At 39.5% G+C, this 17845-nt stretch overlaps 1 protein-coding gene across 1 annotated transcript; it reads right to left on the reverse strand.

Moving 5' to 3' along the window:
• Positions 1–6818: 6818 nt before the first annotated feature.
• Positions 6819–17800, reverse strand: LOC118272254 (uncharacterized). Its single transcript, XM_050693762.1, has 9 exons — positions 15064–17800; positions 14685–14846; positions 12508–12726; positions 10462–10616; positions 9811–10036; positions 9147–9324; positions 8665–8767; positions 8003–8123; positions 6819–7566 (listed from the first exon to the last, which is right to left on the reverse strand). Exons 1-9 carry the CDS (start codon positions 17629–17631, stop codon positions 7462–7464), a joined length of 3837 nt encoding a protein of 1278 aa, XP_050549719.1. The 5' UTR covers positions 17632–17800; the 3' UTR covers positions 6819–7461.
• Positions 17801–17845: the final 45 nt, after the last annotated feature.

Consider the following 17845-nt stretch of genomic DNA (forward strand, 5'->3'; position numbering starts at 1 on the left):
GAGGGGCCAGTTTCCACTTCAGTGGAAGACGGGGAAACTGGTCCTCGTGAAGAAACCAGGGCGCCCTGCGGACTCTCCGTCCGCGTACCGGCCCATTGTGCTGCTCGACGAGGTGGGAAAAGTCTTCGAAAGGATCATTTCGAACCGCCTCGTCGCGCACTTGTCCGAATTTGGGCCGGACCTCGCGGATGGCCAGTTCGGCTTCCGCAGAGGGCGCTCTACGGTGGACGCCATCATGCGCGTAAGGGACCTCACGACGGGGACTGCAGTGTCCAGGGGTAAGGTCGTCGTGGCGGTGTCTCTAGACATCGCCAACGCCTTTAACTCCCTTCCCTGGAGCTGCATACTGGCGGCACTTCGGTACCACCGGGTGCCTACCTACCTTCGTCGTGTAATCGAGGCCTACCTGTCAGACAGGTATGTTACGTTCCCCGGTCACCAGGGCGAGTGGAACCGGCGAGAAATGTCGCGCGGTGTTCCACAGGGTTCGGTTTTGGGGCCGCTCCTGTGGAACATCGGTTACGACTGGGTGTTGCGCACCGACCTCCCGAATGGCGTCAGCGTAATCTGCTACGCCGACGACACGCTGGTGCTAGCGCACGGGAGGTCGCACCAGGCGGCGGCCAATTTAATGGCGAGAGCGGTTGCGATAGTCGTTGCAAGGATCCGGCAATTGGGACTCGAGGTGGCGCTCCACAAGTCCGAGGCCATGTGCTTTCATGGCCGCGGGAACGCGCCACCTCCAGGTGGGTCCCAAATAACGGCAGGAGGGGTTACCATCGGCGTCGAGACGACGATGAAGTACCTAGGACTCGTCCTCGACAGTCGATGGAACTTCGTGGAACACTTCCGACGTTTGGCTCCTAAGTTGGAACGGACGGGGGCTGCGCTTAAGCGGCTCCTGCCCAACCTCGGGGGCCAAATGCCTCCTGCCGGAGGTTGTATGCGGGGATCGTGCGGTCCATGGCCCTCTATGGCGCCCCAGTGTGGGCGCCGAACTTGATGCGGCGGCCAACTCGGACGCTGCTCACGTCCCAGAGGGTCATGGCCATCCGGGTGATCCGTGGATATCGCACGATCTCCGGGGAGGCGGCGAACCTCCTTGCCGGATTACCGCCGTGGGATTTGGAGGCGAAAGTGCTCGCGCGCGTTTATAGTCTGCGCGCCGACGCGCGTCGCCGGGGCGAAACTCCGCTGCCGCGCCAGATTAGTGCGTGGCGGGACGAGCTCCGGCGCGATCTCATGGCGGATTGGCAGCAACGACTGTCGCAACCGAGGGCTGGGCTCGCTGTTATTGCAGCGGTAAGTCCCCTCTTTGAGGAGTGGCTAGAGAGGCGCCATGGCGTCCTCACCTACCGCCTGACGCAGGTGCTTACCGGACATGGGAGTTTCGGTAGGTTCCTGTTTTTGATTGGGCGGGAGGAAACGCCCGGGTGTCATCACTGCGAAGACCGCCCGGAGGACACGGTGGAACACACGGTTGCGGTCTGCCCTGCGTGGGCTGAACACCGCCGTGCCCTCAGGGAAGTGATCGGCGACGGCGACCTCTCTGGGGCCCAGTAGGGCTGATGCTTAATCCGGAGCTGCGGACAACCTAGCGGGTTTACCGGGGCTCCGGCTCGACAAGCAGGAGTAGGAACGGGGTGGTTTTTAGTCAGTAAGAGTCTGACACTCCCTCTCGCTTTGCCCTGGCGAGAGAAGTCATTGGATGATTTTCCCCCCTGAAAAAAAAAAAAAAGCAACGCACCTGATGCTCCTCTCGTGTTATAGGGATTCATGGGTGGCACTGATCGCTTACCATCAGGTGATCCGTCCGCTCGTTTGTACATAATTATCTATAATATAAAAATAGGTCGGGTTTTCATTTCTGACCCTATAACTCCAGAACGCACGAACCGATTTCCACGGTTTTGCATTCGTTGGAAAGGTCTCGTGCCCCGTGAGGTAATAGCAGAATTCAGGAAAATTTCAAGAGAAAAGCAGGATAACTCATTGTTGGCGAAAGGGAGTTACTTATACACAGTTATATAGGTACGTGTCCTGCGTCACGTTTCTCACCGATTGCTCTAGTAACATCGTCTCGGAGGTGTGTTGTTTACCGGTCGGCAAGTTATCAAACAGGTTTCGTAGCGTTCTCTAGTCGCCTGTCAATCCCGTTTTATAGAACGAGAATAACATTTTACGCATAATTAACTAACTAGCTATTGCTCAATATGGTGTAATAATTAAGTTTTGTTAGAATAATGCATTTAAAGGAAAAGGATGTGATTTTGTTTGATTTTATAGAGTTCGACGCGCAGGATATTTTAGTTAGATATCAATCTTATATTTGCATTTATCCATGTTCATGTTCAACTACATGGTGACCAATGCCCCCTATACTACATCATGCCTTCTTATCCCCGAAGGAGTAGGGAGGGAGTACCAGACTCTTACTGACTAAAACCACCTCATCTTCTCCTGCTTTGAGCCGGAGACCCGCAAACCTGTTACGTTGTCCGCAGCTCCGGAGTTACCTTTCTAATATTTGCATACATATGAGGTGTACCTATAATTTAAAGGTGGCATTTATCCATGTTCAAGTACATGGTGACCATTGCCCCCTATACCTATAGGGCTTCTTTACAATGACTATTTCTGAGATTTTGCTCTAATTGTGTGACATACAGATATTGTTTGTTTCGATTTTTCTTACTAATACTAAAACTGAGGATGGTTCTATACAAAAGTTGTCAACATCATGCCTTTTATCGCCGAAGGGGTAGGTAGATGTGTACATTACGGCATGTAATACCGCTATACAATGTACACCCACTTTGTCCGGCAGTCGCACTTGCGACCACTCGACCAACGAGGCAGTCAAAAGGCAGTCCATACAAAAGTGTTAAAATAAAAACTAAAGTTTACTTCCGCAAATATTTATTATATTGTTTACATGAACAATAATGTCAAGCGATATTAAATTCGAATTGCCTTTATGCTGAGTTAGGACATTACAATGTATACTACAAAATGGTTTCGTTGCTGTGTCTCTTCAACGGTAGGAAATATATCTACAAACAGATATACATACAAATCATTCTTTGGATTAATTTAGGAATATTATTTTCGTAATTTTATTTTTAGTATAATATCGCCTGCGATATAAGGATTATATTAAAAGGGCAAGATTTTAAATACTTTAGAGATTTCTTTTTGCTAAAATGTTCCAGAAAGTATACAAAAACTTTCTGCCAAACTTCTGCTAGATTTTGTTCGAAGTTAGGTTATAACTTAGTACTGCTGTATGTCAGAATGTTTAACAGAGCAAGTCATCTTTTTAAAACCCACTAGAAATATAACATTCTTATTCAAACCCGTTGTTAATCTTGAACAAATACCTTCAAAAGGGTGAACCGACTAACCGCCGTACTCAGAGTCATTTAATGGTTACTTAACCCAGTCCTTAGCAATTGTTTTCGGAACAAAATCGTCACTAAAGAATAGTTTAAGTAATCATTAAATGTCGAATTAATATTCTCGGCAAGAACAGCAAACAAAACAACATTGAAGAGACACACACTATTACAAGAAAAGGTTTTGCGATTGGCTCGACAAATAACTGCGACTGAACACTAGCGGTGCGACTAATCGCATTTATTTGTAGACACCTATAAACATTACAATCAATCGAATATTCTCTACTTAATACAGCGTTTAATATTATTATTGTTCTTAGTAATACTTACGTGTACCTACGGGAAGGGATTGATAGTCTAGAGAAAGTTTTGTTAAAAGTATCCCATCTTTGTTTCATTTTGAACTTTATTTTCAAGGCTGTACAGGTTAATTTCGTTTGTGTACTGAGAGGCGTTTAATACCTACATAAACTTTAAAGTTCATTGCAATAGAATTTGACCAAAAAGTTTTATGTAAGTACAAAAATTCAAAAGTATGAAGATTTATTTCTGTTATTTCTGTTAATTACCGGAGCCCATAGATGTTTGCAACACCCAAATATTACTCAAGGGTTGCCAACACTGACCAAAAGTTTAATAAAACAATATTGTAGTATTAAAATCACAAAGACGAGATGCTTTTAACAAATATTATCCATCTATACAAAGTTTTAGATATTTTACAATAAGAACGGAAGATACAGTCGTGATTTCCATAATTGTAAAAAAATAATTTAACAAAAATAAATAACCAATTAATAAATAATGATCATAGCCAATTCATAATATCAATTATGTATAAATCGATTTTGTAGTTAGGTACCAAAAAGATTTTTAATTTTTGTTGTAGAATACTCAAGATAAAGAGATTGTTTGTTTGTTTATTCGTAAATAATAAAATTTACAATACCATGCACTTTACAATATTCCCAACAAGGCATTAATTAAGAGTTATAGACAATTTTGATTCACACGAAATAATAATTATCATTATTAAATGTGATTTTTTCAACTATCCTATAATAATAGTCTTCATATTAAGTTTTATTGATTAATCCTTGTATAATAATATTGAAATAATTATCTAATACTAAAAGCTAAAAACATTGATCTAATATTATGCATAAACAACAAACTTAATGGTAAACAACACAAATCACAGTTACGTAGCAAAGAGTTTCGACTACTTTTACGTAAAAATAAGAAAACAATTTCGTACAAAGAGAACAGACTGTCTAAAAAAAATTAAACTGTCAAATTATATGCAGTTCGAAATTCAAACTGAGTTTTGGTGCCAGCACCATTTTGAGTTACAAGTTACAACCTCTTTAGTTTCGAACCCGTCATAATATTTTAAAATCCCAACTTTACGTAAAAATAGTCTTTAGTAAAAGCGCAATCACATACACAAGTTTATATAAACAGTAATAAACATTATAAACAAAGCAATAATATAAGGAAATACAACAAATAAATGGGAACACAAGTACATAAAAACATCCAAGTATACATAATATTCAATAATATCCATATCAATAACTATGTATGTTTTCAGACTGACTATGAAGTAATTATTACGAATTTTCATTAAACTTGCAGTTACATTTATTACTTCTTGTCACGTAATTTTATCTATAAGAAACATTTGACAATACAAGACAAACAAAACGTACATTTTTGACATAAAAAAAACTTGGAATGATTTTTTCTTTGTAAATTAGAAAACTAAATCAGAATTTTACGTCATATAGATAAAATAACGCGCTTTCACGGTTCACGATGCGCTAATACCTACCCTAAATATACATTAATATCACACGGCCATACAGTGGCCTAATACACATACGAAATGATATACAATTGATATATTTGGTAACGAGCGGACAACCGTCACGAAATTGTTCTAATAGCATAAATAACATTTTTTGAGACCTTTTCCAAAGAAATATTAAAGCTTGCAACACCATCATCAACACCGGGGAGCATTCCCTTTTTTAAAAAACGAAACGAACTTTTAAAACAAAACCATTAAAATTAGCTTTAAAAATAATAAAGCTAAAAAAGGTTTGTTGTAAAAAACTATAATTTTTATTTTCCACATACAAAATCTACTAAGCCGTCACACGAAGCATACTTATTCTGTAAACTTGTTAATCGATATCTCTTTGTATCGATTACCGATTAATCGATTTATTATCGATTACCGATTAATCGATTTATTGAGAGATATTTTCGCAGTCAAGTTTCAGAATAGCGCAAATTCACAGTACACTTAGCCAAAGCCTAATCCCCATCACTGTTCCCTTCATAATACTATTAAGAGCGCTTTTTGTTCAGAAACTGCACCAAAACACAACTTTAGCGCGTCTTCAAAAAGAGATAGACCACCACACTCAGAGACATTTAATGATTACTTAAACTAATCCTTAGTAACGATTTTGTATCGAAAACAATTGCTAAGGACTGAGTTAAGTAACCATTAAATAACTCTGAGTATGGCGGATAGACATACAAAATTACACATAATTTTGGGAAATGTGACCAGAATGAAATATAATATAGATACAATTAATATTTCTATACAATTCTCAAAGTATCAGCGCGTTAACGATTAACTCTGGCCGATTTATAAATATGATTAATTATTATTATTTTAACACTAAATATTTATGATACATGTTTCAATAATATTCGATTTAATATCAATATTCTTGTGTACATTATTGCTATAAAAATGTTAAACTTCATTGGTATAAAATATAACATTTTCATAGCATTAATATGTAACAATAAGTACATAAATATAATGGTTTGTGACATATAACTATGAAACTTGAGAACGTGAATGACTAATTATTAAAGATTATTATTCGAATACATAATCATATTGATAGATAAACAATAACGATACATAATACTTATAATTAGGTATAATCATATAATTATAACTGGATTCTGAAGCAAACGAAGACATATACAACCTCTTTCAATTTTGTCTTTGGTCAAACGCAAGTCATTTGAAAATGGAATGTAGTATTGTTTGATTAAATACTTTTTTCTAAGTAATATCAGTTTCTTGTTTATAGTTTATACCCGTTTGCTTCAAAAATCAAAGAAATTATCTATTTTATGAGCGAAATATCAATTGTGGAAGCGTATCTATATTATTATTATACAATTTAACTATATTGTGCTCGCAGGACGCCTTTCTCATTCAATATTTAATCTACAACTGAGTATTTGAGATTATTTTCTTTGAGATATTGACAACACCATATAGGATAGTCAGAGTATTTCAAAGTAGACTTTAAAGGTAAGCGTTCAGGCCACTTACGTCGCACGAGTTTACTTTGTCTTGTATAAACTCAAAACTGTGTCCGCTGATCCACATCGCACGGACCGCTTGTCGGCAATGCCTACATGCGATGCGTACCTATGACGTCATACGCAATGCGTACGATGCGTGCGATGAAGAGTTCTGAATCACTTGAAGAATTCATACTTATTTTACTTCATAATTTACTGATTCATGGATAATTTAAAGTACATATTTGTTATATGAGATGTTTTTAAGTATTCGAAGTTCCTTAGAGTATTTTAATTTTAAAATGAGATTTATGGGATGGTTTACGATACTAGCTTTTGACTAACTATATGGTGTTATCAAAAGTGAGATATTAATTACGAAATTCATTCTAAGACCACTATGTCTATTTATTGAGAACAAGGCGAAAAGCGCTTATAATTAATTAGAACTAAAATTCAAAATTCACATTTCCTATTACAGTTAAGTCTAAACCGTAACATCTTAGTGATAAGATTCAATTTCTAGGAACGAGACGCGATAAAAACATTAGCAACAAATTTTTCTTCACCAAAACAAACAGAATTTCAATAGTTTCCATACATTTAAGTACTTTAATTTGAATTATCGATATCGATAAACAATTTCTCTGCCACATCCCTAGTTACTGGGTACCTAGTGAATGCAATCTTACCACTAGTGATGTGTATACGTTGTCGATTACTGTTGCGGTAACATATGCGACCAGGCGGCTTCATACTTCGTGTGCGCGGAACTGCACGCGGATTTCGCAGCTTCCACCACGCTCAGCGGGAATGGTTCACACTGGGAAAGAAAGGTTAAGGATTTTATTAGTCTAGGATTCTTAGTAATTAACTGAAGTAGATTTTTGTGGGCGAGGTTTTTATGAGATACGGCGGCAAACGAGCTGCCTGATTTTAAGTAATCGACGCCGCCCATGGACGCCTGTATACTAGTTTGTTACCAGCCTTTTACTGATTCGAGGAAAAGTTGTAACCCTTGAATAAAACAATATTTGCGAGTGGAATTTTGCAAAGTTAACATTTCGAATTATAACTTTTTTAACCCGTCGTGTGCCCAAAACGTCGATATTCACGCGAGTGCTGCATACCGTATTTTCTATTGTGTCATGTATATAGCTGGCATACAAACTAGGTTAATCTATTGTATTGTTAGTGTAATCTTGTAACTCCTTAATCTTGTAATTCCTTCCAAGCATTTTTGCTTTGTGTTAACTTACAGTGAGCGCACAGAAGGCCTGTTCCACAGCTGCGATGAACCTCTCCAGCTCGGCCCCGCTGGCCATCACCAGCGCCAACCCCGCGCCACGCTCGCGGGCCTCGCATACACTCCACTCCTGAATACACAAACAAACAGACATTTAAACAAAACACATATTTAAGTAATCATTGTCCCTTTCTAGGACTCTACTATCGATTCTTCTTTACTTATAGAGATTTTTGCTCGTTCTTCTCCATGTTTTTCGCAGCTCCATCTTTGGAATGAGTAACTAGCTTCACTGACAGACGGTTTGGCCGACAATTCAATTAAACTTTCCAATATTGCCTGATGGTAAGTGAGTTTATATCGAGGCCTATGTTTACATGGAGTACGTGCTTAGCCCATAAGCATACCTAGTTGATACTGTCCTTAGATGTACCGTGGTATCTAGGTAAATTTATCTACACTTAGCACGTTATTTACGGTTGACATGATTGGCAGATTTGTACTAATTTAGTAAAAAAAATTACTTATTGATAAAAATTCAATGTACCATAACAACACTTCCAGTTAGTCGTCGTGTGTTACATTTTTATCTTGAAGGCGGTCAAGTTCTTGATGGAGCCGCACGCTACGGATGACGGCGATATCTGTTGAGAAATCTCCTCTATGCTATTCTGACAACACCAGTTCTCGTCGGTGTCGGGTATCTTGAAGGCGGTCAAGTTCTTGATCGAGCCGCACGCTAGGATCTCGATGTCTGTTCGCGTCTCCTCTATGTATTCTGAAACAATTTTTATTGTAAAGGGAATACGAGCTGGCATATCATTTGATGGTAAGAAATCGGCGTCGCCCATGGACACCCGAAAACCACTACAAAGGCGTTTCCAGTCTTTTGGGGTTATGAATTTAGGGTTGTTTGAGAATCGGGGATTGGTAAGATTAGGAAGCGGGCAATTGGGCCTCCGGTAACCACACAATGAAACACAACGCAAGCGTTGTTTCACGTCGGTTTTCGTGCCGAAACATGGCTCTCCCACACTTAAAATGCCTTTATGCCTTCAGTAACCTCACTCACAAGACTTTCGCGGCTGTTTTGTAAGGCCGTAACCATTTATTTAACTTTATATTGCTTTGGTAGTATAATTAAAGGTCAATCATACCTTTGAGCAAGGCATCGGACCCCCTATCCTTGAGGTAGGCAGCGGCCCCCGTGACGAAGGCGAGGTCCAAGGTGTCGCGTACACTGATGACTTCGGTCGGAGTCACCAGTACCGTGCAAGCTGGTGGCGGACCCGGCCGGTCGCTCGATTTCTTCGCTCCGTCCTTTTCTTCGAGGGCCTAAGAATTATTAATTACGTCTTTAATATATTATACAGAATCGTGTCATTGAAAAAGAGAATATATGTTCTTCTCTACAATCTTCACTTTCGAATGAGCAAATGCTTCACTTGATCGACAGACATTTAGTTTTTTTTTTAATAGTAATATTTGCTTTGTCATTCAAACTTGAACTTCCCGGTCTATTTAAAATTAATTTTGATTTTGTGTCATGTAGAATATTTGTTATTTTTCGCATGGGGATCGTCAAATGTTATTGGTCTTAAACATGAACTTTTTCAATTAAATGCTCTCTCCATGCGTGGCGGTTATGGCATCCTTTTATTTAGAGGAAATGAATAGTCCAGCAGTAGGCTTACTGTGTTACGGGTTGTTTAACGGCAAGGATATAAATATAACTTTGCGTGAATATCACATATGCACACATTCTACAAACGACTTTAAGCTCTATCACACATAGCAATAAAGTCTAAATTAGTATCTCACCTGAGCAGCATGTAACAGTAAGCTCTGCAGCCAAGAAGACGCGGTGGCATCATCAGGAGCTGCTAACAAGAGTCTGCTATTGTCAGCCAACGCGATCTCGAAGCAATGCGGCCGGCGGGAGGAGTCCAGGTGTCTTCGGACTCCGAGCACTGAGCGGAGGGCGATGTTGTTCGGGAGGGGGGACGTGCCGTCCGGAGAGTGAGGGCCCCAGTGTAGGACTCCGGCTCTGAAGACAGAAAATACAACTATTTTAAGCATGGTATGGCTTTTTCTGTGTCCTATAGAAATGGCTCATAGACTAATTATTATGTTATCGGCTTACTCACGTAATGATGCCATGCTAGACATGCAAGACTAGTGTGTCACGGAATGCTGTTCATGAATATGAGCCTCTAACAAGACTTGAAACTAGTCGAGTTTCTCGTCAAAACATTACGTGAGTAAGCCGATAACATACAAATTAATTTAGTATGTCTCACGAAAGGTACATAGACTATCTTTTTGGACTCTAGACAACAATCTGAAATATTGAATCACAGTAAAACGAGTTAAAATTAAGATTGGTTCAGCACAGAAGCAGTAACTTCTTACCTAAATATCGAATTTTTACCAACTAATCTTAAACTCTAAAAATCACATGATAAAACCTACCTTAACAAGAAGTAACAGGGTTCAAATCGCCTACTCCTGTCGGTCCTACACATGAGGTATCCTTCGAGGGGCGGTGCGAACGCTCCCGGCGCCTCAATGAGTCGGTCGCCCGCGTCGCCAGAACATACGCGGCCGTAGAATAGGATCTGTGGTATCTGGAACCAAAATATTATCATTAAGTATTTATTATTAACTATTAATAAATATGACATCACATGCTTAAGAATATAAGACCCAGTTTTCACTTTGAAATTAAATAGGAGGCGAGCTTATTGCCATATACTGGGCACAAGTCCAGACTCCGTGCTACTACGGAGAATTTTTCGAGGGACCGAAAAAAGCGCGTGATACTTCGCCCGATCCCGAATCGAACCCGAGACCCCTTGTCCAGCAGTCGCACTTGCGTGCACTCGACCAACAAGGCAGCGAGGACTTAATATAAGAGGAAAATCTAACCATTCTCTAACTGATTCGTTACTCAGTAGTTACGCATCGTTGCATAGATTTTATAATAATTCAAATGCACGGTTGGTACGGTGGCTGGGCGCCGGCTGCCGCGCAACGTGTAACGGGTTCGAATCCCGCACGGAGCAAATATCGGGTTTGAATGTCATGTGTATGTGAACTTGTATGTTTGTAATCGCACCCATGACACAGGAGAAAATCCATATGCGATGCAATATTTAATAAAAAAAAAAATGTATCTATGAAAGTACAAACAAATTGCAATTGTCCTTATCAGAACTCAGTTCGACACACGTGAACTAAATGAAGGTCGGTAATCCGCAATGAGAACCACGTTGCTAGCTGCCAATCATTGGCATGATAACATGTTATCATAATACTGTTATTCTATCTTAAGCGCCGAGGTTAAACGAAAATAAACTTTAAGGTGACGTAATAAGTTCGATAGCCTTAAGAGAATTAGGTATTACCTACTTAGAAAACAATTGAATGTTTTTTTATTGAATGGAATGAAAACATAAATAGGTCTTGTCGATTCATTATTGTTGTGAATGTTTATTGTTTTGTTGTTTGAATCTACGTATTGTTTATTTACCGTAGCAACATTTTGCAGGTACTATATACCAGAGAATTATTTTGAAAGTGTGGGCGAGCCATGCTTCGGCACGCATTAGCTGACCACAGTGACACCACGGGCTCACAGAAAACCCACGTTAAACAACGCTTGCGTTGTGGTGGAGAGGTTACCGCAGGCCCAATTATCCCCCTTCCCAATCTTTCCAATCTCTGATAACTCTTAACCCTCAAAAGGCCAGCAACGCACTTGTCACGCCTATGGTATTTCGGGTGCCTATTGACGGCGGCGATTGTTTACCATCAGGTGATCCTTCTGCACGTTTACCGGCTTATACCATAAAAAAAAAAATTGTTTATTTACCATGGCAAAATTTTGCAGGTACTTAAGTACCAGAGAATTATTTTATATCTAGATTAATTAACACCGCTAATTAAGGTGAAATTAGATAATTTTCAGATATTTTCGTGGATTTTCCAATTTTCGTTAAATATATCTCAATTCCTTGTATTAAAGATAAGATGTCAAATATGTGACATATATTGTGATATACAAATATGTATAAATATGTAAAGGACATAAAAATATACTCATTATGATGAAGAATGAAAGTATTTCTCCGCATTGTCGTCATCTGGAAGCTTGCCTAAAATATTATACGACAATATGTTCACTCCGGTTGGTAGCGAAACGGTTTGACCCCTTTATTGTTGTCTACGTATGTCTTTACAGATTTATGTCTCTGGATTTGAGGACGTCCTAAAACTGTGACCAGCCACCGAGGCAGGGATAGTAGTGTCCTATAGTTCTACTCACTTTTGGTTATCTAACTAATACCCCAAGCGTGGATGACCTACCATGGCAACCCAAAGGCTATGTTATTATTAAGAAAAACACATTTCTTGACTGATAATAAACCATTGAAACGCTCTATTCTCATCAGACATTTATGACAACAAATATTTTGTTTCAATTATTGTTTATAAACAAGCGTTTAAGATACATACCCGCCTCTCATGCCTCTTCCTCGCCACTGCGGCCGCCAACTCCCGACATCCAAGCGGTATCATGGCTGGTGGCCGCTGGATCCTCAGCGGTGAGGTCCTGGCACTCCATTCCAAAGAGGATGCAAACCGAGCCCCCAGCGTGGCCTCCCCAGTGACGATGGAACACGCTATGTTGCCAGCGACGTCAAGTATCTGAATGTACTGCGCTTCTGGGCCAACCTGGAAAGAATAGTTTACATGTTGTTACGTAGATATTGCTATCATAGGTGTATTAGATGACACATTGCTGGTAAAGTCACGTGGAAGAGTCATGCTTCAGCACGAAAGGGTCGGCTCAACCGTAGTGATAGTGAATACCAGTGTAAAATCACGCTTGCGTTATGTTACACCGTTTGAGTGTCGTTTTCACAGGGGTAAACTAGAAGGGGTTAAAAGGCAAGGCAAAGGCGACGCACTTGCAAATACTTTGGTGCTAATCACTTATCCATCAGATGATCCATATGAGTAGATTTCAGGTTAATTTTAGTAGTCATAATGATTAAAGAAATAAATTAAATGTTTGACAAATAATCATAATTATAATGTTTGTAAACCTGGTAGATACTGGTTTCGTTTGTGAAAACAATCAATTAATCCATTTGAAAACATTAAATAAACCATAATAGGCTTTTAAAGGTTCATTTGTAAAATATTACTGGACATTATACTAATGATGTACACAAATGCTCATTATGATCATACGAATACTAATAGGACCTATTAAATGGGACTTTAAACATGACTGGTGTATAGTGTATGTTACACCCATTATAGGTACTAAACCTCTGCATAGTTTCAAAGGCGTGACGTCACGTATGTGACCATTAGAACCTATTACTATATTATACAACCGAACTACAAAAGAAAGTTCATGTAAACTAAAGCGGTACGATCGAATCCGTTGACCCGTCGCCGCCGAGTCAATGTCGGCGACCTCATTTGAAACTGAATGGGGCGACAAAGCCGGCACCCGGCATTTCCAGTCACATGTAAAGTTATATAACGTTGCACTTCGAGTGAGTCACCCGATTCTATCGCGAAGTAAGACATATCTAGATATAGTAGGAGGATTAGGACCTTCCTTGTTATTTCTTATCTTACATTTAAAAGAATTGATATTGTCTGCTAACAGATTACTAACTAGCAAATAAACACATGGGTGCTGATTTCCGAATTTCCCGTAAAATTCATTGCATTATTATTGCCTTCTAAACAAAACAATACATGTCTGGGTATAAGGAAGAATAAAATTAATGAATTAATCAGTTTGGTTTGGTATACACAGTCGTTCAATATTAAGGTACAGTCAATTTGATTTAAGTATTAAAAAATAACAATGGACTGTACTACGTATTATCTGCAAAGCGTGTGACAGTGCATTGATTTGAATACATAAACAACATACAATGTCAAGTAGATCGATATTATGTTCAAATGAGCTAATATGGCTAGTATCATGCGAAGTCGTTATTATTAATGAGTCATACAAGTCGTTGAGATTCTATCAACCCAGCATTTGTTGTGTCTTTTATTGCATAAACCGTTTATGATCAGGTTCAAAACAGTCTTAAAATGGCAGATAATTATGTTTTATTTGCATAATAACTTTATTTAATTGATTGATGATAGTGTTAGCATAATTATAACATATTGTTGTCTACCAGATAATAACGTTCAATGAACACTTGTGGTGACTGGGATGAGATAACGGTTTAAAAAACATCTGTTTACTAGACGAGCGAAAATAATAAGACTACAAAAATGTAATTCTGAATATTTTTTAAATACGTTTACATTGTTTAACCTTTAACACATTGAACACCGTGGTGGTCACCGGTGACCAACGTTAGTGGAGGATTTGCCTTCAACAGTTTTCTATTGGCAGTCAAAGACTTAAGTACAGATATTTATGAAGATTTCTCGATGAACATTTGTTCACAGACGCGGCGGTCCACGTATCGTCCACGGCGCGGAAATGAGATTACGCGTTATTGTTAGACATAATTATCTTATTTGAGGACCGCAGTGCGTTCTTCTTGTATGCAGGAATCTAAAAGATTATAGAGTTGAGTAAAAAATCTGCAGTTTTTCTGCAGCTTTCTGCGACAAATGTTCCTAGTAGACTAGGCTTGACTTACCACAATAGCATCCAGTTCATTGTGAGGTAGCCGGCACAACATCTCGTATTCAGTACCTCCAGGCTTCACGCTCGCCACGTACAGCGCATAGTCAGTGATGAAAACCAGCAGAGGAGTCCAAGACCCATCATCCATGTTGTATGGGGACTTCACTTTCATCATCTGCAAACACGTGATACAATAAAGCTCAAAAGGAAAGGCTAAACATAGCTACCTACATTGTTACTTGAACCGAATCAAATTGACCTTTCGACCGATGATTAAAATGGTTTTCAAAACTTTTTTCGCTAAATTAGTACCTTGTACAAACATCGCGTAATCAAGGTCGTATTACGGTGAACGAAATTAGTGTTGCGATTTAGTAACCAAACATAATTACCCTATTTAATGTTTCATTTGGATACGAGAATATTTGCAGCCTGAGCTTTTCATTACACTCTATGGCGACGTTATCTTCGAAACTATCAAAGTAGGACGGCTCGTCCGCTGTCAGCAGCCTCACTGACAACCTTTTGTTCTCAATCACCTCTTTGTCTATGAGCCTCGACATACGTTCAGCAGACACGTGGAATGTATCAGACACCTCTTTCAAAGGGAATATTATGCTCGGGAAATGTTTCTCCATGCGAAGTTTGAATTGAAAGAACTTATTGTTCTTTATTTTAAGTTCAAGGTCTTTCCTTTGACACACATTCTTCAGGTAGCGGTTCAATAACGCCGACTTGTTGGACTGCAGCTTTTGATTGCCGGGACTGTCGAAAAAGTCGTCGTTAAAGTCCTCGGCTCCCTTCAAGGTTGAATTGTCGGTGTTTGAACAGTTGTCGCTATTCACTTGCGCTGGCTCGTCGTTCAATTTCTGTACGGTTGACGCCGATTTACGACTGTATCTGTTTACATTCTGTTTCTTTGGTGAAGACAAATGCTTGGAAATGCCACTCTTTTGTTCAGTCTCGTCTTGGATATTTTTGTTGAATTGTCTCTTGGGTGTTGATGTCTTACTTGAAGAGTCAGTATCAGTGGATTTAGTGAGGTCTATCTTACTTGTGCTAGTGACTAATTCTGTCACAGGAGTGGTTTCAGGTATAGGGACAAAAGTCTCTTTAGGTGCATCAAAAGCAGTTTGGAATGTATCATGGACATAGCTGTAGGAGACTCCTTTGTGTTCATAGACTGTACTCTCACAGTTCACAACATATTTGCTAAGTGGTGGGAGATCAGCTTTGTTGGGTTTCTTGTCAAGTTGAGCCTTCATGTTGAGTGTGAGCTTGTGTCTGGGAGATCCTTCTTTAGGGGTCCTTTCCCCTGCTACTGAGGTTTTTGATGGTGTTGATAAGTCTTTGGGTCTCACGGTGTCCAAAGGCTGGCCATTAAGATTGATTTCAACAAAATCATCTTCATCTTCAGCCTGGAACCCTGAGTCAAGGCTTTTAGAAAGCTTTTTATTATGATTAACATCACAGGGTAGAGCTTCCACAACATTATTCAATTCCAAACTATTTTCAGGCAAGCCTTTTTCAGGTGCAAAATTAAAGTTGAAATTTTTGTAAAAATTCTTCAAAGAGTCTATGATGTTGTTGGCATCTAACAGATTTAAAACCTTGTTATGTGACTTCCTCTCCTCTACAATACTAGTGGTTATGTAGCGCTTCTTCTTCAGTACAGATTTAACTGTGTTTGGACTGTGCGAAACTTCAAGAGGCATTTTCATGCGATCAGTGGATTGGTCAATATCAGCTTCAGAGAAATATGTTTTCCTCATGAATGCAACATGCCCATTATTTTCAAATGCATCACAAGAGTAGGACTTCTGAGCTTTGTCACATTTTCTGTGGAGCATTGAAGTTTCAGTTTTATTAGAGTGTGAGGAGGATGAGTCACTGGATGATGTTTCAGAGTCACAGCTGAAATTAGAGTCTGAGCTGTTTGAGTCACATCCATACAGTTTCCCAGCAGGTCTGGGTTCATTATTGTTGTCCTTGTCAGTGTTATTATTCTCTTGATTTTCTTGTTCATAATCCTGACAGTATTCAAATATACCACTCCTGTCATTTTTGGAATCACCATAGGTGAGGATGTCTGACATAGTCTGTTGAGCCACATCAGCTGCATACTTTGGTGTCCTGTCTCCTGAAGCACACCATGAGAACCTGTCTGTTACAATATTATTCTTCTGCCTAAACCTGTCACAGTAAGAACTATCAGGTCCATAAGATATAAAACCTCTTTCAATGTGAATGTTATCTGTTTTTGTATTGTTCAATATATCCTCATGGAATGACACCCTTTTCTTCTGTGAACTTGGTCCACTTTGGGATTTTTTCCGACATCTTCGCCTGTAAACAATATCCTCAGACAAAGACTTCTTAGGCTCATTCCTCAGAGCAGGCTTACGAGATTCATCTGCACCTTTCTCACTTTCTAATGCTTTTAACACTAAATCTGGTAGGTTTTCATATGGACTTGGTTTCTTATTAGTTTCAACAATTAATTCTGGCACAATGTCTTCAGGTACACCAATGTTTTGATTGTCGATATCACTGCGAGTCATAATGCTACTTGTGGTACTCTTGATCATGTCTTGAGAACAAGACGGCGGAGCATCGTAAACACTGTCACAGGCTAATTCCTCGGCTCCTATGAGACTGTGCGACATAAGCGCTTGGCTCGTGGCCTCCGAGGCCTCACTATCTAAACACAAAACACCAGAATCACCAGGCGTATCGGCCAAACTACTCGTTGTACTAGAAATCAAGTGAGCGTTGCCTTGAAGACATAGCTCCGTGGGCTTGCCCGCGCTTTCGTCCGCGCTCTCCATCTTCGCGAATTGCACTGTATCTTCAACACCGTTTGTTGCCGCTGTCGCAATAACAGTGTCGTCAGTTTTATGACGACGTTTGGTTTTATCGATCTCGTTGCCTTTTATTTCAGTAGCCTTGTCTGAAGACATGATGATTTCTGACACTTATCCGCTATTCCAATAGTATTTTATTATTTTACAACGTTAATATTGTCTCACATTAATTACTAATCGTACTCATTTTGCCATTTATTTATAAAATTCATGTAAAATACGACACAAAACATGACGAATACACAGCAGCCATATTTAACATTTTGACATTTCTTTGTTTTTTTTTTTTCTTACAAGAAAAGAGAGAAAA

Source organism: Spodoptera frugiperda, chromosome 5, assembly GCF_023101765.2.
Source record: "Spodoptera frugiperda isolate SF20-4 chromosome 5, AGI-APGP_CSIRO_Sfru_2.0, whole genome shotgun sequence".
Taxonomy (NCBI): Eukaryota; Metazoa; Arthropoda; class Insecta; order Lepidoptera; family Noctuidae; genus Spodoptera; species Spodoptera frugiperda.

Coding starts and splice junctions, on each gene's coding strand:
- LOC118272254 (XM_050693762.1), bottom strand. CDS start 17,631: ATGTCTTCAGACAAGGCTACTGAAATAAAAGGCAACGAGATCGATAAA. Junction 14,847..15,063: donor CAAATGAAACATTAAATAGG/GTAATTATGTTT, acceptor ACGTGTTTGCAG/ATGATGAAAGTGAAGTCCCC. Junction 10,037..10,461: donor CCCTGTTACTTCTTGTTAAG/GTAGGTTTTATC, acceptor TTCTGTCTTCAG/AGCCGGAGTCCTACACTGGG.